Genomic DNA, 19,993 nt, shown 5'->3' with positions numbered 1-19,993 from the left:
ATCGAATTGTGTGACTCACTCACTCCAGAGGTTATAATGATTTCACTGCACGTCACCTGAAAACATTCATTGTGCATTCGTTCAAATCAGGTAAAATGTGTGAATATTTTGACTCGTTTTAAAAAAGACTTCACACGGTATTTTTTTTTTTTTTTTTTAAATGGGTCCGGGGGCGACCCGGCCCAAATTAATCTTTTGGGATACTTTCGAGTTGAAAAGGGAGTTTTGTTAAATAGCTGTGGGCTAAATACACTTTTTATATAGCCTTATAAATACACAAGTATGTTAACTTAAATTGCTTATAACATTTTAATCTGCACTGAATGTATGCGGTGAGTATAAAACACCATCTATATCCGTTTCACGTGTATTATATTCTAATATTTTAATCATTAATTGACAGATGAAAAATATAATATCTGACTAAGCATCAGTCAGTCAGTGCCGGTCTCCAGACACACACTTCGATGGGTCACCTATCTCGGTGTAACACATGGGTTTCGGGGCATCGTCTCCATCGCCAGCCCTGGCTGCTGCATCAGAAACAAACTGTACAGAACAAATCAATCATTTTATAGGAACAATAAATCATTCATTGTGGGCATTGTGGTGAAGATGGTGGCGAAGCAGCGGATCCGCATGGCCAACGAGAAACACAGACAGAACATCACGCAGAGAGGCAACGTTGCAAAGACGCTGGTGAGTTCATATTTATATTAGAACATTATGGAATTATTGTTATGTAATTATTATCAATATCTCCCTAGCGTCCATTCAAACAGCTGCATGGCAGCTTTCATTGTATGTAATATTATTTTTATTTCTTTAAGACGCTGGTGAGTTCATATATTAGAACATTATGGAATTATTATCATTTATTATCAATATATAACAACAGCTGCATGACAGCTATTTTGTTTTCATTTTTTTTAATTTATTTTTATTGATAAACGTGTCATCATCTCCTTTAGCCGCTGGCAGAGAAGCAGTGGTGTAAAGTAACTAAGTAGATTTACTTAAGTAATGTACTTAGTGCAATTTGGAGGTATTTACTTTACTCGACTCGAGTATGTCCAATTTCCAGTAATTTTACTACTCCACTACATCTCAGATCAAAATATTTTACTTTTACTCCATTACATTTATCTGAAAACTTTATAGTTACTTTATAGATATAAATTATAATATTATAAACATATAGGCAGGCCTCCACCACTTTAGCCCTATATTATACTGTACCTACGTGTTGTGAGCTTGTAGATCTGCTATTTTCAAACATTTTGTACTTTTTATGCCAAAAAAGTATGTTTAATTTTTGAGCAATACTTTCATACTTTTACTCAAGTACATTTTGAATTCCAGACTTTTACTTCAACAGTGTTTCTACAATGCAGAATTAATACTTTTACTTAGGCCTAAGTAAAATGTGTGTGTACTTTTTTCCACCACAGCAGAGAAGCCACAATCTAATTTATTTATTTTATTTCGCTATGCATATCTGGGAGAATGGCATGTGTTAAAAACCCAGTGGTTCTCAATGTCAGGTTCGGGGACCACTAGGTGGTCCAGGTTGGACCGGACCCTTATGGTCTTGTAACTTTTGTAAGATATTGCTTACAACAATTGAACAATCCAGAGTTGATCATTTTAACTCAGACAGACTGCGAGTGGGTCCATTATAGCTTACTCTCAAACTTAACCACTTTTAACCTATGGTCCCTATTTTGGAAAGAAAGAGAGAGGAGGGGGGTTGACTATTGGTTCGAGCAGCTAAAATATAAAAAGGAAGAAAAGAAAAACAAAACACTACAATAATACTAAGAGACGTGAGCTGGAAGTGCCAGAGAGGTAGTATAGTGGACAATGTTATGTCAAAACATGCCCATACATGGGCATTACCAAATATGGGCATTCCCAGACAGGGATCTCCATATATGGGCACAAAACGTATATTAATTAGTAAAGCCAAGCAGGGCCTTGGAAAGGGCATCATCTGGGAATGCCCATACAAGAAAATGTGGCACGAAAATATGTTCATTTACTCAAATACTGACACCTGTGTGTGTGTGTTGTGTGTGTGTGTGTGTGTGTGTGTGTGTGTGTGTGTGTGTGTGTGTGTGTGTGTGTGTGTGTGTGTGTGTGTGGTGTGTGTGTGTGTTACAGAGGCCACAGGAGGAGAAGTATCCAGTCGGGCCGTGGCTGCTGGCTCTCTTTGTATTTGTTGTGTGCGGATCAGGTGAATATGTTTGATATCCTGTGTGTGTGTGTGTGTGTGTGTGTGTGTGTGTGTGTGTGTGTGTGTGTGTGTGTGTGTGTGTGTGTGTGTGTGTGTGTGTGTGTGTGCGTCTGTGTGAATGGAGTCCATTTGGCTCTCAAATATTCTATGGAATGGGGGTCTAAATCAGTGGTTCCCCCCACCCTGACAAGCACTAAGAGTTGATGCATTACATTTTGTATAACACGGTTCTTTTGTGAAAATAGTAGATCTACATGCTCACACAACAACCCGCATTGCGAGGCGTTGTGAGCATGTAGATCGACTATTTTCACAATTTCTGCCTCTAGAAATGTGCAGATACCATCTATCTATACACTTAAACTTTATGTTGGTTTGTTGACTGTTGAGAGAGAAAACAATGTTGCACATTAAGCTAATCATCTGGGGATCCCCCAAAATAATTTGGGTACCCCCCTTGGGGGTTCCGACCCACAGGTTGAGAACCACTGGTCTAAATGGCTTAATAATGCTATCAAACTGTGGGGTTGTTACAAATAAAATAAACATGTTTGAGAATAATGCTGTAGTTACAATATAAATATGTTTTCTCTCTCTCTCCGCAGCCATCTTTCAGATCATCCAGAGCATCCGCATGGGGATGTGATCCAAAGAGTGCCTCCCCTCTGACCCCCCGACCCCCCGACCCCTCCACACCCCCTGTCTAGGCCTGTCACAATTATATTATTATAGGATCGTATAAGCGCAATTATTTGACATGATCACGTTTATTTTGTCATGATATATGTTCATACATTTTCAAACATTTTCCAAAAAGAGCAGAATTAGCCGACCTACAAGCTCACAACCTGTCATGAAGCTTGCAGATCAACCATTTCGGCTATTTTTAAAGATTTCTTTTAAGTATTTCTGTATTTTTATTCTTGTATATGTACACCGGTACATGTCATTTTGTCATGAAGCCGAAAAGCCCCAAACAGTTATTCGCGTGACAATTCATTAACCGCCAATTTAAGATGTTGTAATTGTGACAGCCCTATACTCACACAGCCCAGGACCCCCCCCCCCCTCCCCGTCCACATGTCTGGAGGAGACCTGACCCCAGGGCTCCGCCAAAAAGACGGCGTTGTGCCGGCGTCAACAAATGAACAGGGGCGAATTGGGCAGTGGCGTCAGTTCAGCAAAAGCTAGGGTATGGCAAAGATGGGAGTCCTCATGGAAAAGAGGCGTTACATTTTGTACGGTTCTCTTGTGAAAATAGCAGATCGACATGCTCACAACGCCTCGCGCTGCGAGGCGTTGTGAGCATGTAGATCTGCTATTTTCACAATGTCTGAAAAAAAAAAAAAGGTTTTGTCCGTTTTTTACACAGGTTTCTACGGTTTCTTGGGCTGGATATGGCAGCCTGGAACGGTTGTTCAAGTGCAGCTAAACTTCCATGTTAGTAAACGTGCCACAATTAACAATAATGAATTGCACCTGTGCAGCTGACCTGCGGAACCTGGGAATATACCATTTTGTCAAGATGTGGAGAATATAATTATAATACCTTGTTAAAGTGACCATTTTGTTAAATTTTGCATTTGTAGTTATCTTACTGTAATTTAACAACATAATAACCAGCACAGATAAACAAAGAGACATTCATGGATTTATATTTAAAAGTGACTTTTATTTTCCCCCCTGGGATGGCCTTGATGGCCCTGGAATTGGGCGTTCCGACGCCGGCACGCAACGCAGCAAGTGGAGCACCCTCCATTCATTGAGAAAGGGAACGTTCCCAGCGTTGACGCTGACGCGGCGCTCGATGGCTGCAGTGGAACCTTGGAGGGGGGGGGGGGGGGGGGGGGTCACAACCCATGCCCCCCTCCCCCGTCCCCATGTCTGGAGGAGGCCTGGGGGACCCCACCCTTAGGGACCCCACCCTGAGGGACACAGCAGCAGCAGCAGCAGCAGTGGGACGGGACCCTCCAATCCCTCCTCTTCAATCAGTGTTTACAGTGTGCGCGCACAGCCATCTTTATATGGACAGTCGCAAAAGCACGCCGGCCAGTCGACGACGTTACCGTTTCAATCGCTTTACTTGACTGTGTGCGTGTGTGTGTGCGTGCGTGCGTGCGTGCGTGTGTGTGTGTGTGTGTGTGTGTGTGTGTGTGTGTGTGTGTGTGTGAGTGCGTGTGTGCGTGCTTATATTACTGTACGTGTGAGGGCCAAAATGTCCCTCGCAAGTGAAGTCTAATTTAAAAAAAACAATACATTGAAGACCAATTTCCCCTTTCATTTGGGGCATTGGAAATGCAGGCTCCACACAGAGATTCCAGACCAATAGCTATATCCATTTCTACGCAGCGATATTTGTCTGGCCACGCCAGGCTAGATTTATTTACAAGCTTGTGAGCTTGTAGATCATATTTTCGACCATAGGATTAGGGTTTAAAAGAAATAGCTTTCATAAAATTGCCGTCGTAAAATGTTGATGTCCTCACAACTACAGTAATACAAACGAGTGTGTACTGTCTGTCTCTGTGTGTGTGTGTGTGTGTGTGTGTGTGTGTGTGTTTGTACTGTATGTGTGACTGTCAGGGACAGTGTGTCATACTCGAGCGTTTCTATATTTATCTTGTCATGCGAGGAGATAGTCGTTGTTTTTTTAATAAACGTGAAGAAGCTTTGAGACGCGTCTGGGTTTACTTCTGCTTTTAACACCAGTGGTGTAAAGTAACTGAGTACATGTAAGTACTGTACTTAAGTATTACTTGAGTATCTCAAATATTGGCTCCAGATATTGTACATTTACTCCACTACATTTATTTGAAAACTTTGGTTACTAGTTACTTTGCAGATAGAGCTTAGAATATTATAAAACATACATGAACCACTTTAGCCCTATTTTATACCGTGGCAATTTGAAATCTACAAGCTCACAACACGTTGCGACGCATTGTGAGCTTGTAGATCTGCTATTTTCAAACATGTTGTACTTTTGTTGCTGTAGGTAAATTTTTGAGCCAATACTTTCATACTTTTACTCAAGTACATTTTGAATTCCGGACATTAATTGTAATTTAATTGTACTGGAGTACTTCTACATTGCAATATTGATACTTTTACTTAGGTAAAGAATGTGTACACTTTTTCCGACCACTCTTCCGGACTAGAACAGCTTTTCTTGCTAGAAAACATTGTGACAACATTTTCATATGGGGAGTCCATTGCCAAACACAGCAATTTGGGACATCCTGCTTGGCACGGCTAGGGTCCTTTAAGGGGGGGGGGTCCTTCAGGCGTCCTTTAGAACAGGGGTTCCCAAACTTTTTTGTCTCAGGGCACCCCATAAATATTTTTTCTAATCCGAGGCACCTCTACATTATAATTTTCACTCCCAGCACCTTATATTTATAGCATATCGTTGTTGTCGGGTGGAAACCTTGTATGTCCAAAACCGTTAGTTTTGTATTTATCATCTATAAAATGTACTAAACTAGTGAAAACAGCAGATCTACAAGCACACAACGCCTCGCATCGCGAGGCGGTGTGTGCTTTGCTTTACCAAAAGATGTACACATTTGAAACTTGGAGATACGAGGTTTCTGTCCGACAGTGATGATATTTTAGTGATTATGTTGCGAGGAAAACGTTGAGATAATAACTTTGTACTACTAAATATTTTTTCAAGTGTCCAAATACATTTTAAATATCAAATTATCTCGCGGCACCCCTGGACTGCCGTCGCGGCACCCCAGGGTGCCCCGTCACCCACTTGTCACCCCTGCTTTAGAGCAGTGGTTCTCAAACTTTTTCAAATCAAGGACCCCCAAAATTATATTTATTTGGTCGTGGACCCACATCTGAAAATGTTTTGTCAAATCACTGTTCTAAATCCAGCAAAACGTATGTTATAACAGCTCAAATCTAAAATGACAGATGATGATTTCTCTAAACCTGCTCAGTAAGTTACAGAAAACATAATATAGGCTGCTTCCCCTCCCATAGAATGACACAGGCAAAACAATAAGTTATTCATCCGTTAACAGTTTTATTGAAAGTTGTGATGTGCAACTGTCAAGTGCAATTGTGTTTATGCAATGTTTACAATTTCTGTTTTTTTTTTTCCTTTTGTTTTTCTTCAGAGAAAACATGCACAGAAGAACGTGAGCATACAACTTATACGTAGGTAGGATTGCCAAAAGATTCCATCTTGCGTGAGAGTTCTGCATTTTGATGATATATTTCAGACTAAAGTGATGCGTTCTGTTGTGTTATTATAATAGTTTGATCATGGAGTACTACTTCACCGTCAACAAAATAAAAGAGGGTGGGGGGGTGGGGGGCACAGGGGTGATGCAATAACTTCAGAAAAAGAAAAACAATGCAAGTGAACAGTTGGGATATTATGGGATGTCAAGGGATAGACAGTTGTTGCTTGGTCTTCGTTTTGTCGATTACATAAATCGCTGGTTCTCAACGGCGAGATGTAAGGGGGTCCGTGGGGGGGTCCCTGGCCTTGTTGCCGGGCAGAAAACCCATCGCCATATTTTAACTTTATTTTTCTCGTAAGGCACCGCCCTACTCGATCATACAGCGTAGGGATACTACAGTATCGTGGAGATTTCGTTTATCGTGAAATTGTCCTCCGTCATGCACTGGGATCCAATTCATCTTTTATATGCAGAGCTGCATATCCGGTACCACATTTAAACCCTCTATTGGTAAAACGTACTATACGTTTAATATAATATATATAATATAATATAATATACGTACTTGATAGTTTTTTTTTCACTCTCTAGCAAATCTCTTTGCCAAGAAATTGCCGATCTATAACAAGCTCACAACGTGTCGCGTTGCTGATGCGTTGTGAACTTGTAGATCTATTTTTTGGGCAAATGTTCCACCCCCAGGATAATGGATGTTGGGGGATATTTTGATTATGGCGATAATGCCATAAATCGCGATTTCTTGATATGAAATGTTCATATCGTCCCATCCCTACCACAGAGTCACACGAAAGCACCAATAGTAGCAGCTCAAAACGCGGCTTGACGCGTCGCTTTTGGAGATCCGTGTGTAGATCTGTAGATCTGCTACTACTGAATTTGAGCCCTGAAAAGCAACACGAGCCGAGGGTTCTGCCCGACAGCTTGAAAAAAAAAAAAAAACTAAACTAGTTGATAGTCACTGAAGTGAAACTCAGCGCTTTATGTAACTGTGTATACCAAGACAGTTTGGTTCCATTTCTTTCAGACCCCGTAAGGGGTCCTCGTGGACCTCCTCCGGGTTGGGTGCCCCGTATTTCACCTCGAGAACCAGCGAGTTAAAAATCTCAGTTCATTCGGGGAAGATCGCCATAAAGTTCCAGAAAAAATTACAGCATTTTCTTTAAAAAGAGGCGTCGTCATCGGATTCAAGCGAGCGAGCTCATTACTAGCCCGCCCGTCTTTTTTCTCCAAATCTGTGCAACCTAGATAAGATCTAGACAACCTAGATAACGTCGCTGTCGGGTGTAAACCGTATATGTCCAGAACCGTTTGTTTTGTATTTATCATTTTGAAAATGATTTAAACCAGTGAAAAGAGCCGATCTACAAGCACACAACGCCTCGCGCCGCGAGGCGTTGGGTGCTTGTAGATCGGCTCTTTTCACTACTTTTGTGTGACAGCCTTGTATGATTGTATGCTTTGCTTTGCGAAATAATGTACAAATCTGAAACCTGGGAGATACGAGGCTTCCGCCCCGACAGTGACAATAAGCATCCGTTCTCATTCAAACCGTCTAAACTTTACACATACTTACACTATACAGGAATATACATCATCCTCCCGCCCGTCAAACAAACTCCTTTTGGAAGGAAAAAGAAAAGATAAAAAATAAAATTAAAATAAAAGGAAAAAAAGTTGCAGATATGCAGCTTAGCTCAATGTCTCAACCCCGTCTTATTATTTTACATGCCAACCGCAGGGAATTTGAGATTATAGCCACGATGAGCTTTTTGAGTCCAGGGCAAAAAAAATAAAAGAGGGGCTCTCTCGACTTTAAATACTGAAAATAGAAGAATATCAACATCTTTTTCTCTTGATAAAGCGAGGCTCTTTCAACTCCCGTCGAAAAAAAACCTGTTTAAAACGACTTCTCGTGGCCTCGGCTTGAGACCCCCCTCCTCCCCCCACCACTCCCCCATGCCGGATGGGGACACCGTGGTGACATGTAGAACTGGAATAAATTGCTCACATTCTTAAATTAACTTTCGTTGTTTTTGGACCCGAAGAAGAGAGAGAAGGCTGTACCTACCGCCTGGTCTCTCTCTCCCCGAGATGCTCACATTCGTTAGCTTTTTTTGTTTTCTTGCCCCACCCACCCACCCAAAATCCTTCATCCCCCCAAAATCTCTCAACCTCGGAACGTCAACGCCTAGCCTAGAGAGATAGAACCACTTGTCATTATTTACAGTAAATAGCCCGGCAGCTTAAGTCAATTCTTTTGGAAGAATCGTTCACTTTGTGATACAAGCGCCAAATTTTGCACGTTTCCTCTGGACCTACTTTTTCCAAAAAGCAAGTTAGCCACTCAAAAAAATGCAATATGGGCATGATAAAAAAAAAAAAGGCCCCCACAAAGCTATGGTTTAGTGATGAGTCATCACTTTTCACAGCGGTTTAGTGATGAGTCATCACATTTCACGGTTTTGTAGCCCAAGGAACGTTTTTCATGCAAAACAAATGCTTGCATTGGATTCAGAATCCTCAAAACCCCCTATTTTGACCCCTCACATGCTACTTAAAGCAGATTTTTTTTGGGGATTTTTTTTCCTGTATAGTAAATTCAATTGGACATTTTTTTGGAAAAAAACGTTGAGAGGAAACTTTGTGCAAAATATCACAAAGTGAACGATTGTCTTACTAAGGTGCCGGGCTAAAAAGAGGGCGTTTAGCAAAGCATGGCCGACCACCAAGGCGGCCCCCTCTCCTCACCATCATCATCATCATCATCATCATCGTCATCATCATATAAACGCGACATCACTTGAAATCCATTGACACAACAGGCACAGTGATTATTTTTTGTTGTATTTTCTCATTCAGGTGTAAACGTCCGCCACGAGTCGTCGCTTCGTCAGACGTTCTCGTCGATGCGTCCAACGGGTGGGGGGGGGAGCAGGCGTTTGGCAAAAAAAAAGAAAAACGTACATTCGCCCATCTTCAGATTGTCTCTTTGTATTAGCGCCGTAAACCACTTTAAGCCCTGCGAGTACTTCCGTTGCCACGACGGACATCGGAAATCGATGATCTATAAGCGTAAAGATCGGCTATTTGGGGATTTTCACCTATTACATGCCTGAAGTAGGATAGGTAGGCCAGGTGTAAAGCGGTCAAACCAGCATCATGACAGCGCCCCGCCCAAAAAAAAAAAAACATCCCCCCAAGACTTCTAAAATACTCGTATGTGCAAAGATTCTTCGTCTCGTAACAGCGTCGACTTCCTCGTCTCGGAGGTGTCGAAGTTTTTCATAAGCTCTGCCGCAAAATCGGTAGCAGGATTCACAAACCGTCCGTCTGTCCGTCCGTCCGTCCACCACACCCAAAACCACCCCCACCTCCAGCGGCTGGGCAAGGAGAGAGAGTGTGTGTGTGTGTGTGAAGAGGGGGATGCACCGCTACACCACGGTGCCCGAGGAGTGCGAAGAGACGGGCTGCTGCTGCTGCTGGGGCGCGGTAGCGGCAGGCAGGGGTCCTCCACCCTGCAGCGGGGGTCCTCCTCCGCCCTGCGGGGCGGGGGGCGGCGGCGCCGGCGTGGGGCTGCTGCTGCTCTGGACCTGGGCCTGGAACTGGGCCATCTGCTGCGGCGACGCCAGGGTCTTCAGCAGCGAGTTCTCCTGCTCCAGCTGGGAGTTCCTCTCGATCAGCTCCTTGATCTGCTCCTTCAGCACCTCCACCTCCTCGCGCACCGCGTACATCAGGTGGCTCTTCACCAGGTCCTAGGGGACAAGAAATATGGCCTTAATATTGATGACATTGGGACAGGGATCTCCATATATGGGCATACAACGTATGTTAATTAGTAAAGCCAAGCAGGGCCTCGGCGAGTTAGGGCCTGGGTTTGATGCATAGACTGTAAAAAAACATGGACGGTGCGAAGCCATTGGTTTCTATGCTGCGAAAATGATGCTTGTTTGTCCCTTGTATGGGTGTCGCCATCATTGTTTTAATGGTACCCAAGGAATCATAAGGAATGCTATTGGCTGCCAACTGTCACGTGGAACCGCAGGGATACATGGGAGAATGTGGTGTTGAGCCTCCCGAAATAAAGCACACGAAGAAGAACACAGCCGGCTAATATCAGTTTAGTTGTCCACGCCCCCCGCAACTTTATAATACATTTTAACATAAATGGGACCATATTGTACAAAACGCATATCATGGTGATTGAAATGCAGTTTTTTACTAGCGACAGGAACCATAAAGTATTTATGACAATGTTTATTAAGGTTAGAAAATCAAAGGGGGAAATGACTGGGGTCCAATGGAGAAATATTCTTTTTGGTACCTCGCGGGGGGAAAACAGCGCAACTAGCGGCCAATCATGGGATCTTTCTGTTCCGGGAATGCTTCATGAATAATCCAGGCAACTACACGCCTGGTTAGATGCCTAGGGATCTCCATATATGGGCATAAGGGGGTACCCTAACAGGGCATCACCTGGGAATGCCCATACTGTATATGGACATTTTATTTACTTTATCCTTTATTAATATATATCCATATACATATATGGACTTAATATTAACGTTTCCGTGGAAGGTAGGGTGTAAATCAGAGTAAAGCAGGCTCTTGGGCCAGTTAGGGCCTGGGATTGATGACATCAGAAATCTCCATATATGGGCATAAAACTTTGTTTCTGGGAATCATTCCCAAAGAGACAGTTTTATGTTCTCTTTCATTGTCTCTATTGTTGTTGGAGCCCAGCCTAGTCCATTTAGACCTGAACGCAAATCTGTGTCACTTAAGATTTTAACCACTTTAACCATTATTTTATGCTTTAACTATTGAAAAATAGCAGATATACAAGCTCACAACGTGGCACCGAGTGCCGCGCAGCAAGCTTGTAGATCTGCTATTTTAGAAAAATCGTGAAAATTTATGCAAGTCTTTGAATATTTTTGACCCGCTTTTATTAATGTATTCTAAATCCTTCTTCTAAATCAGTGGTTCTCAAACTTTTTCATTTCAAGGACCGCCCGAAATTACATGTATTTGCTTGCTTATATGTCAGTATATCAACAACATTATAACAATGCATAGGAATATCAATCTAGAAAAAAGAAGGAAAAAAAACATAGGTAGACCACGCTCCTAATCAGTAATTTTTTTTCCTAAAACCTAAAAATGATCTATAGCTTTCATGTATGGTCATTAAGGGTAGGTGAGTGTTACGGTAAGTTTTATGAGCTTTAGGTGGAGTCTGAAGAGGTGAGTCTTCAGACCGCAGAAGCTAGGGAGTGAGTCTGTAGTTCTAAGTGCGACAGGGAGTTTATTCCACAGTTTGGGGGCCAGGAGGGCGAATTGTCTTGGACGAGTGGATTTTTGTTCCTGGGTTTTTAGCAAGGGTTCTGTCAGCATCCCTGTGTTGGCTGATCTGAGTGAACGGCACGATTCTTTTTCATCTTGTTTTTTTTATGGTTATTTTTCAAGTTACTTAACTGGGGACCCCCAAAACTGACGAGCACCAAGAGTTGAGGCATTACATTTTTCATCCTCTAATATTTGCCAATTTGTCCAATGTTTAATTTGTCATAGATGTATTGAAAAGTCCTTACATTGTCAAATATGATACCCTCGATACACTTAAACTTTATGTTGGTTTGTTTACGGTTGAGTAAAAAACAATGTTGCACATTAAGTTAATCATCTGGGGACCCACCAAAATAATTTGGGGACCCCCCTGGGGACAGGTTGAGAACCACTGCTATCCATCAGTGAGCTCTCTGGATCCGGAATGTGTATTTCTCAGTGCATTTCCTCGTTTTCCCAAACGAGCCCCAATGAGCCAGAGGGGGCGCTGTAGCGCTCATTTGGGACAACGAGGAAATGCACTGAGATTCCGAGACAAACTGGAGTAAAACACTTCTTTATTGGAAGATATGGACTTACACATTCCGTAAAGCTTCTGGGTGGATTAGTCTGGGATCACTTCACTTTACGAGGTTTGATCCGGTCGGGAGCGGAAACCACTTTACGTCATGTTGTAGTCCTAAACGGACTACACGTTGGCCGGAACTATCAACCGGATTCAGTTTTAACCCAAAATATTCCCCTGTACCCAAGGACATAGTTTTAGGGCCTACCTAATAAACTCCTTGATGCGGCGTAGTTTTGCTTTCGAAAAATTCGTTTGGTATGTGCATCTTTTAGTCCAACTCATAGCGACTGGCAAGACTACACTAGGCTTCTCGAGCATTTTAATAGTAATTGGGGAAACAAACGAGGGGAACTAAATCAAAGCGACGCCGCTTCTTCTAGTGGTTTCCGCGCTTTAGGCGGAAACCAAACGGTCTGTTGTGAACAAACACCAGGCTTTCTCCCGAGAAAGACTGGTACGCGAGGTTAGGGTGGATAGAGACTTACAGCAAAAAGGGAAGCACCTTATATTTTACATTGGTGCATGTTTGGAGCAGTAAGGGAACCAAACAGCCTCACCGATGGTCCATGGGGGCTCCGCTTTATTACTCTTGTAGAGAAAAACGTCTTCAAAATAAAAGTTCTCTACAAGTGTTATAATTTATGGCTAGGAGACAAACTATCTCCTTTTTTTTAAGAGAGAGAAGCTGTTTTAGTATCACAAAGAATTTGCATTAATTTGGTACAAGTTAACCAGGGGCATCAATTGGGTATGGCAGGGGTATGCAGCTGCCATACCCAGGATCCAGGGGGGATAATAAAAGTTACTTTTAAATATAAATCTGTGAATGTCTCTTTGTCTATCTGTGCTGGTTATTATGTTGTTAAATTATATTTTCCACACTTGTATTCTCCCCATGTTGACAAAATGGTATATTCCCAGGTTCCGCAGGTCAGCTGCACAGGTGCAATGCATTATTTTGTCTTAAACAACCGTTCCAGGCTGCTATATTCAGCCCAAACCGTAGAATTCGGGCCCTATGGGCATACGCATGAGGACTACCATCGTTGCCATACCCAAGCTTTTGCTGAACTGACGCCACTGGGTACAACGTTCTTTTGTGACTGTCTGTAAGTGGTTTCTTCCATAAACTTAAACAAAGGCTTTACAATTTATATATTTTCTGTTCTTTTTTCCCCCCTTCTTCACACACAAGCCACATTTCAATGCCTTGTGTAAATGTTTAAATTAAACAATAGCATTTAATTTTGACAGCCACAGTGCAAACTGTGTGCCTAACGTGATTGTCACAGGGCACAAAAGTACCCTATGGCTTATTCCCAGGCTCTGACACTGCAGTGACAAAGCAGCCCCAACCCTATTTCCCCCCCTCAGCCAATGGGAGAGCGAGATATTTATAACTGCGTGTCAAGGCCTGCGAGTTTGCCTAGCAACAGATCCTAACAAGCCAACAGTCTGCACGGTATCTAGGCTGGGCTCTGACAACAGAGACAATGAAAGAGAAATAAACCTGTCTCTTTGGGAATGGATGGACTTATTGGGAGTATTTCAAATGATCAATAATAGAAATAATCAATACTATGCGGAGTGGCTGAAATGGCTACTATTTATTTTAGTTCCAAATGGTTTTCCCACGGTGACATCACTTCTATCATACTGTATCAACGAAGACCATCGAAAATAGCAGATCTACAAAGGTCACTACACAGATATGTAGATCTGATATCACCTCACAACACTTTTGCACAACAGAGCATAACATTAAGCATGTTATCCCTGTTGACAACCTCTGTTAAAATGCATTTACTTTATGGCAACAACAGATCTGTTATTTTCACAATTTCTGTCTCTAATATTTGACAATTTTACCAATATTTCATTGTCATTTTAGAGGTATTAAAAGTCCTTAAATTGTCACTTTAGAAATGGGCAGAAACCCTCTATACACTTAGACTTTATGTTGGTTTGTTTACTGCTGAATGAGAAAACAATGTTGCACATAAGTTAATCATCTGGGGACCCCCCAAAATCATTTGGGGACCCCCCTGGGGGTCCCGACCCGCAGGTCGAGAACCACTGGAATAATGCAATTATTTCCATGGTATAATTTATTTTTCCATCATCATAATAATAATACAAGATGAAAGTGAAGGTGAAATGATTAAACTTACCATGGCCTGCTCAATCTTGTTGTCTATGGCCACCACACTGGCTCCGGATGAGCTGGAAACCAAACAAAAGAGAAACCTTTTTAAGTATTATAGCTCATAAATAATAAATACATGAAAAAAAACCTTTAAGAATGATTACAACTATCATCAAAGGGGGATGTTGCTTCAAACAGAGACACATGATGGAACCGTGGAGAAAATTGGACAAAAAAAACAAATAAAAAGGCATTCCTATCCTTTCATAATAACACTATTATTACACCCCCCCCCCCCCCACACCCCGTACGACGCCTGTCGATAACAGCTGATCTACAAGCGACCACCAAAAAACAACGCATTCTGTAAACTCTGCCAGTGTACAAAACTGGAACCAAATGGACCCACAAGGGTCCATCGTGTGCGTGCACAAAGACTTATGTGGGGGTCCCTGGGGTAAAATAAAGGGTTTCACTAGCCTGTGTGTGTGTGTGTGTGTGTGTGTGTGTGTGTGTGTGTGTGTGTGTGTGTGTGTGTGTGTGTGTGTACACACAGCAATCCACTGCATAAACCTAGCCTTGGATCAAGACAATCGTAGTTGTATTTTATAGTTTTTGACATTTGCATATCTTTATCATAAAGATACTAAAATAAAGAAAGTACGTCTATGATAGTCTTCTTGAGTCTCTTGATCCAAGGCTAGCAAAAAAAAGGAGAAAAAAAATCCAATCTGTCCCTTTTCGTTATAACACATACACGATACACTGCAATGTTTTCTCTAACAAGAGTATTAATGCACAACGTCGTCAAATAACAATAATTTAATCTGTGCAATCGTGTAAAAAAAAAAACCGTCAGTTTTAAATAAAATCCTGTTGGATTTGGTGTGAAACGAAACGAAAAGAACACAACACAACGGATGCTCTCCTATCCTGCAGCGACGATGAATGATGCCCTTCCTTGTAGGAACACACTACAATACATGTCTACATCCATACAACCCTGATATTCACCTATAGCCTACTGTCCACTTTATAAAACCATAATATTCGGCTATTGTCCACTTTAAAAACCCTATAACGTCATTGTCGGGTGGAAACCTTGTATGTCCAAAACTGTTCGTTTTAATCACTTAATTTTTTTTAAATAAATAGTGAAAACAGCCGATCTACGGCTGTTTTCACTACTTTTGCGCCATGGCCTTGTATGATGAAGCAGTGTTTTACTTTGCGGAAAAAGTGTAGGTCTACACGTTTGAAACTTGGAGATACGAGGTTTCTGCCCGACAGTGACGATAATATTCACCTATTGTCCACTTCATAAAACCCTATGATAGGCTATTCACCCATTGTCCAGTCTGCAATGCGAGCTCTCCGCGCTCAGCAGCGACGACAGAAAGGAGATGGAGAAATTCCTCAGCTGGCAAACGCCTAGATCCATGGCCACTGCAGCCGAGAGGCACGGGGTAGTCATGCTAGAAGAAGAGACCGCCCGGAGAACGAGCGCCCGATCCCCGCTACACAGCTTCGACCTCTCCGCTCCACCGCTGCGGCACCGTGCGCTCCGGCTCCGCGCGTCCGACACACAAGCACCGTGTCCCGGGGGAGAAAACTGTACATCCAACACCCAACCAACCGATCACCAACCCAGGGGGTCCGCGCGGATACAAAAACAAAAAAATAAATAAAAATAAATCCAAGGTCAGCTCATCTCCTTCTCTCTCTCTCTGCTCTCTGCTGTGACTGCAGCTCCAGGGCGAAGCCAAGCATAATTTATCCCGAGAAAAACAGCCCTCCCTCGCGCCCATTGGCCGAGGCTGCCCGCGGAGAATCTGACTAATTTATGCGTGGACCGCCCCCCACCTGACATCATCTGCATAATGTATGCAGGGGTGTGGGGTGGGGGTGGGTGTGTGTGAGTGTGTGTGTGTGGATGGGAAGGAGAGGGAGCAAAAACATTCACTTCAGTGGTGGAACTCACATATTTTTACTTGAATACCAATCACTTCGCACGCCTGGCCGTTCGCCCAGGGCGTCTATCCGGCGTAATGTTAATAAGTGTAGCGGAGTGAAAGTACAATATTTGGATCCAAGATTTAGTGGAGTCGAAGTGAACGTATTGCAAATTGGAAATACTCAAGTAGAGTAAAAGAAAAATACCTCAAAATTGTACTTTTGTACAGTTAAGTACAGTACAGCCCCACCGAGCGCTCAGCGCGGTGAGCGTGAGGCCGGCGGAAAAGATTTGGGCAAACGGCCAAACGGGCGAAAGGATCTGTTACCTTTTACTTAAAGTACCAAAAGTAAAAGTAGGCACTATGAAGAATGTCCCAATCCACTCCCATTTCAAGTTTTCAAATGTATAACAATCTTTTGAAAATCGACGATCTACAAGCTCACAATGTGTCGCATCGCGACACATTGTGAGCTTGTAGATCGGCTATTTTCAAATGGCCAAAATGTATAGGCCTATAGGGCTGAAGTGGGTAATGTATGTGTTAACAATAATCAATCTACAAAGTAACTAAAGTTAGTAGTAGTCAAATAACTGTAGTGGAGTAAAAGTACACTATTTGGATCCCAGACGTAGTGGAGTAGAAGTAAAAGTATTGTAAATTGGAAATACTCAAGTACTAATACCTCAAAACTGTACTTAAGTACAGTACTTAAGTAAAAGTAGCCTTCTTAGTTACTTTACAACATTGCTTCCAAGACATCCAAATCAAACAGCTTCTGTTTGATCGCATCTACGCAAATCGCATCTACGCAGTACGCACACACAGCTCATGTTATTAGGACATGGATTCAACAAGTATAATGAGACATAAGCAATAACAAAGAACAAGGTCAGTAGGCTATCACATCAGCGGGTTAAGAGTAGAATAAATGCTTAAAGGAGTAGTTCACCCCCAAAATGAATTTTTTTCTATTGATTACTCAGGCCATGGAGAGTAGAGTTCAATAATATTTTTTGGTTTTTGTCACATTCCTAAGACAAAAATGTGATAACAATAAATTTACCCCCATTGATTCCGGATGGTGACCCGTTTCGAAACGGGTCACCATCCGGAATCAATGGGGGTAAATTTACTCGAATCAAAATTTTGTCTTAGGAATGTGACAAAAACCAAAAAATATTATTGAACTCTACTCTCCATGGCCTGAGTAATCAATAGAAAAAAAGTCATTTTGGGGGTGAACTACTCCTTTAAAGAAGTACAAGGGCTTCATTGCAGGTGCAACAAAAAACTGCTTTGTCTGATGTTGTGTTTTTATGTTTATATGCTGCCCCCTTCTGACTGTAAATAGCACTGCAGTCAACAGAGGTAGAGCAGCTAAAAGTTAGTTACACAGGTTTACACAGTGTGTATGTTTCAAGCGCACGCACGCACGCACACATGCACGCACACACGCAGCATGACATAGGTGTAAGAAAGCCTCAGGATTTCACAATAGTAACGTCATTTTTTTGGCCAGCAACTTTCACTATCTGTGATTTCAGTTTCACATCATACCAGGTAGAGTAGGGGAAGGTCATCTCCTCTCCATTCATTGGTTCATTGTGTGCGGGGGCGGGGCTTTGTCCTGTCACCTTGATTGACCCGACTGACCGACATTGTGCACACGGTGTTGCCCGATTTTGAGAGAGAAATAAGCAACCAGGGTTTATGAAAACAAGCCCAATAAAAGCGACTAACAGGCCAACATGAGCGCTTTAAAATCACTGCTTGTAACGCAAAACGCAAAAACTCAAATCCTGGAATGGGGCTGCATGCCTGACATGGGGGTAAGGGAACACATGTTCATTTGGTAGACCATGAGGTGAAAAGGAAAACACCAAAAAACTAACAATAATTTATGTACAAGCAACTTTACAGAAAAAAACAAGCCCAAAGTGGCTTCTAATACATGATAGACATGGCAACACTGATTGTGTATTGTGTCTTGGCAGGCTGGCGCCTTGACTGAGTTTTGTTGTGGGTTCATATGTTAATGTTAACATTATGTTAACGTTAACATTAATTAAGCACCGGCTTGTGGAGGTGTTTGAGTTTCTATGTTAATGTTAACATTAAGCACATTGTGGAGGCGCTGGGTTTATGTTAATGTTCACATGGGCAGACTGGGGGGTTGTGATCAGTTAACTACTGGCTATTGTTTACTAAGTACCCACAACAAGCAACGGTGTGCTAGCTAGGGTATTCGTTTTGGTCTTTTTATCATGTTTTTTTTAGATTTAGGTTTGACGCCTCTTTAGCCCAGCACCCACAGTCCATGTGAGTATGTACAGTAGCTAAGTTCCACCTACCAACATCACAGCCCATAGTTAGCAGTAGAAGCTAGAGGTGTAGGTTGGTTCCCAGGGTATTTGGGACCACAGGGAGTTACATTTCCTACATGGTGTGTCAGTAGGTGGTCACATTGCCTGGCGTATCTTAGAAGCCTTGATATGGTAGCCCCACCCCCTTGTTTCCCAGATCCTGTACGTATAGTGTTTTTATAACTGCGATATTATTGAATGGTTTCATTTCATTGCTTGCTATTTATTATGTCCATGAATTGAATACAGAGGGCTTTCAACAAACATACTGTAAAAGGTCTTATTTTAGGCAGGATGTTTAACTGTACTTGTACTGTGCTACAATTCAATTGTATTGACTATACTTGTACTGTTCTCCATTTTTGTCAAATAAAATAGTCAATTAATCAATCGATGGTGAATTACATTTATGGCTCATGATGGTAATGGTTAATGATAGAAATATTATTACTACCACAGTGAAGTGACCCAAAATCCCTTACCAACATGCGCATCCGACTGTCCGTGCACTCGCACACCCACACCCACAGTTGAACCCTTTCCCTTTCAGCATTTCAATGAGGAGTGAGTCTCAATGTAGAACAGTTATTCATATAGTCCAGACACACCTAAAACCACCCCCCGCCCCTCCCATACACACACACAGAAACCTCTGAAACCCACCCAAACCCACCTCACAGAGCCAGCCAGACACACAGACCATACATGAGTGGGTGCTACACACCCCGAAAGCCAACTCCAACACATTCCATACGCACACCTCAAAGTAAAGCCTGTAAAGCCCCTTTTCCACAGGCCCCACACCACACTACTCCACACCACACCGCCCACTTGTTCCAGGTTTTCCACTACAAGGACCTGGGTAGAGTGGTGTGAAAGTGGTACTAAACGTGGTACTAAAAAGTATCCACTCCAGAGTAGGTCTGAGCTAGGCCAAACAGTGCCAAACACTTCATAATGACTGATCACTCACTGACTTTTCATTTAGACCACCAGGATATAGTTGTAATACATATTAATAGATTATATTGTGTTACAACCACTATTATAATCTATTATAGTGTATTATAATTATCATAGTAATACATTTATACTTTATAGTGTATTATAATCACAGTTATAATCCATTATAGTGTATTTTAATTTAGGATAGTGG

At 42.2% G+C, this 19,993-nt stretch overlaps 2 protein-coding genes across 3 annotated transcripts in view; one reads left to right on the top strand and one right to left on the bottom strand.

Annotated features, from left to right (window-relative positions):
* Window positions 1-615: 615 nt before the first annotated feature.
* serp2 (stress-associated endoplasmic reticulum protein family member 2) lies at window positions 616-2,882 on the top strand (the record flags this gene model as incomplete). The annotated part of the gene is made up of 3 exons (XM_080753624.1): window positions 616-699; window positions 2,164-2,236; window positions 2,842-2,882. The coding sequence occupies 3 exons, from the start codon at window positions 616-618 to the stop codon at window positions 2,880-2,882; spliced, it is 198 nt and encodes a 65-aa protein (XP_080609750.1).
* A 5,773-nt stretch (window positions 2,883-8,655) lies between these two features.
* The window catches only part of LOC308308245 (TSC22 domain family protein 1-like), a gene marked incomplete at its 5' end in the record, with an annotated part of 37,678 nt that continues 26,340 nt past the window's right edge, over window positions 8,656-19,993 (bottom strand). The window contains 3 exons of one of the 2 annotated variants that reach the window (XM_080753622.1): window positions 8,656-10,208; window positions 14,542-14,593; window positions 15,863-16,232. In XM_080753622.1, coding sequence (XP_080609748.1) covers window positions 9,888-10,208; window positions 14,542-14,593; window positions 15,863-15,990 — 501 coding nt within the window. In that variant the 3' untranslated portion in view covers window positions 8,656-9,887. Of the gene's footprint in view, window positions 10,209-14,541; window positions 14,594-15,862; window positions 16,233-19,993 lie in introns of those variants that run through there. The other variant, XM_080753623.1, reaches the window with a different exon arrangement.

Source organism: Nannobrachium achirus (assembly GCF_963921795.1).
Source record: "Nannobrachium achirus genome assembly, chromosome: 22".
In the NCBI taxonomy this organism is placed as follows: Eukaryota; Metazoa; Chordata; class Actinopteri; order Myctophiformes; family Myctophidae; genus Nannobrachium; species Nannobrachium achirus.
This window is presented reverse-complemented; position numbering and strand designations above follow the sequence as displayed.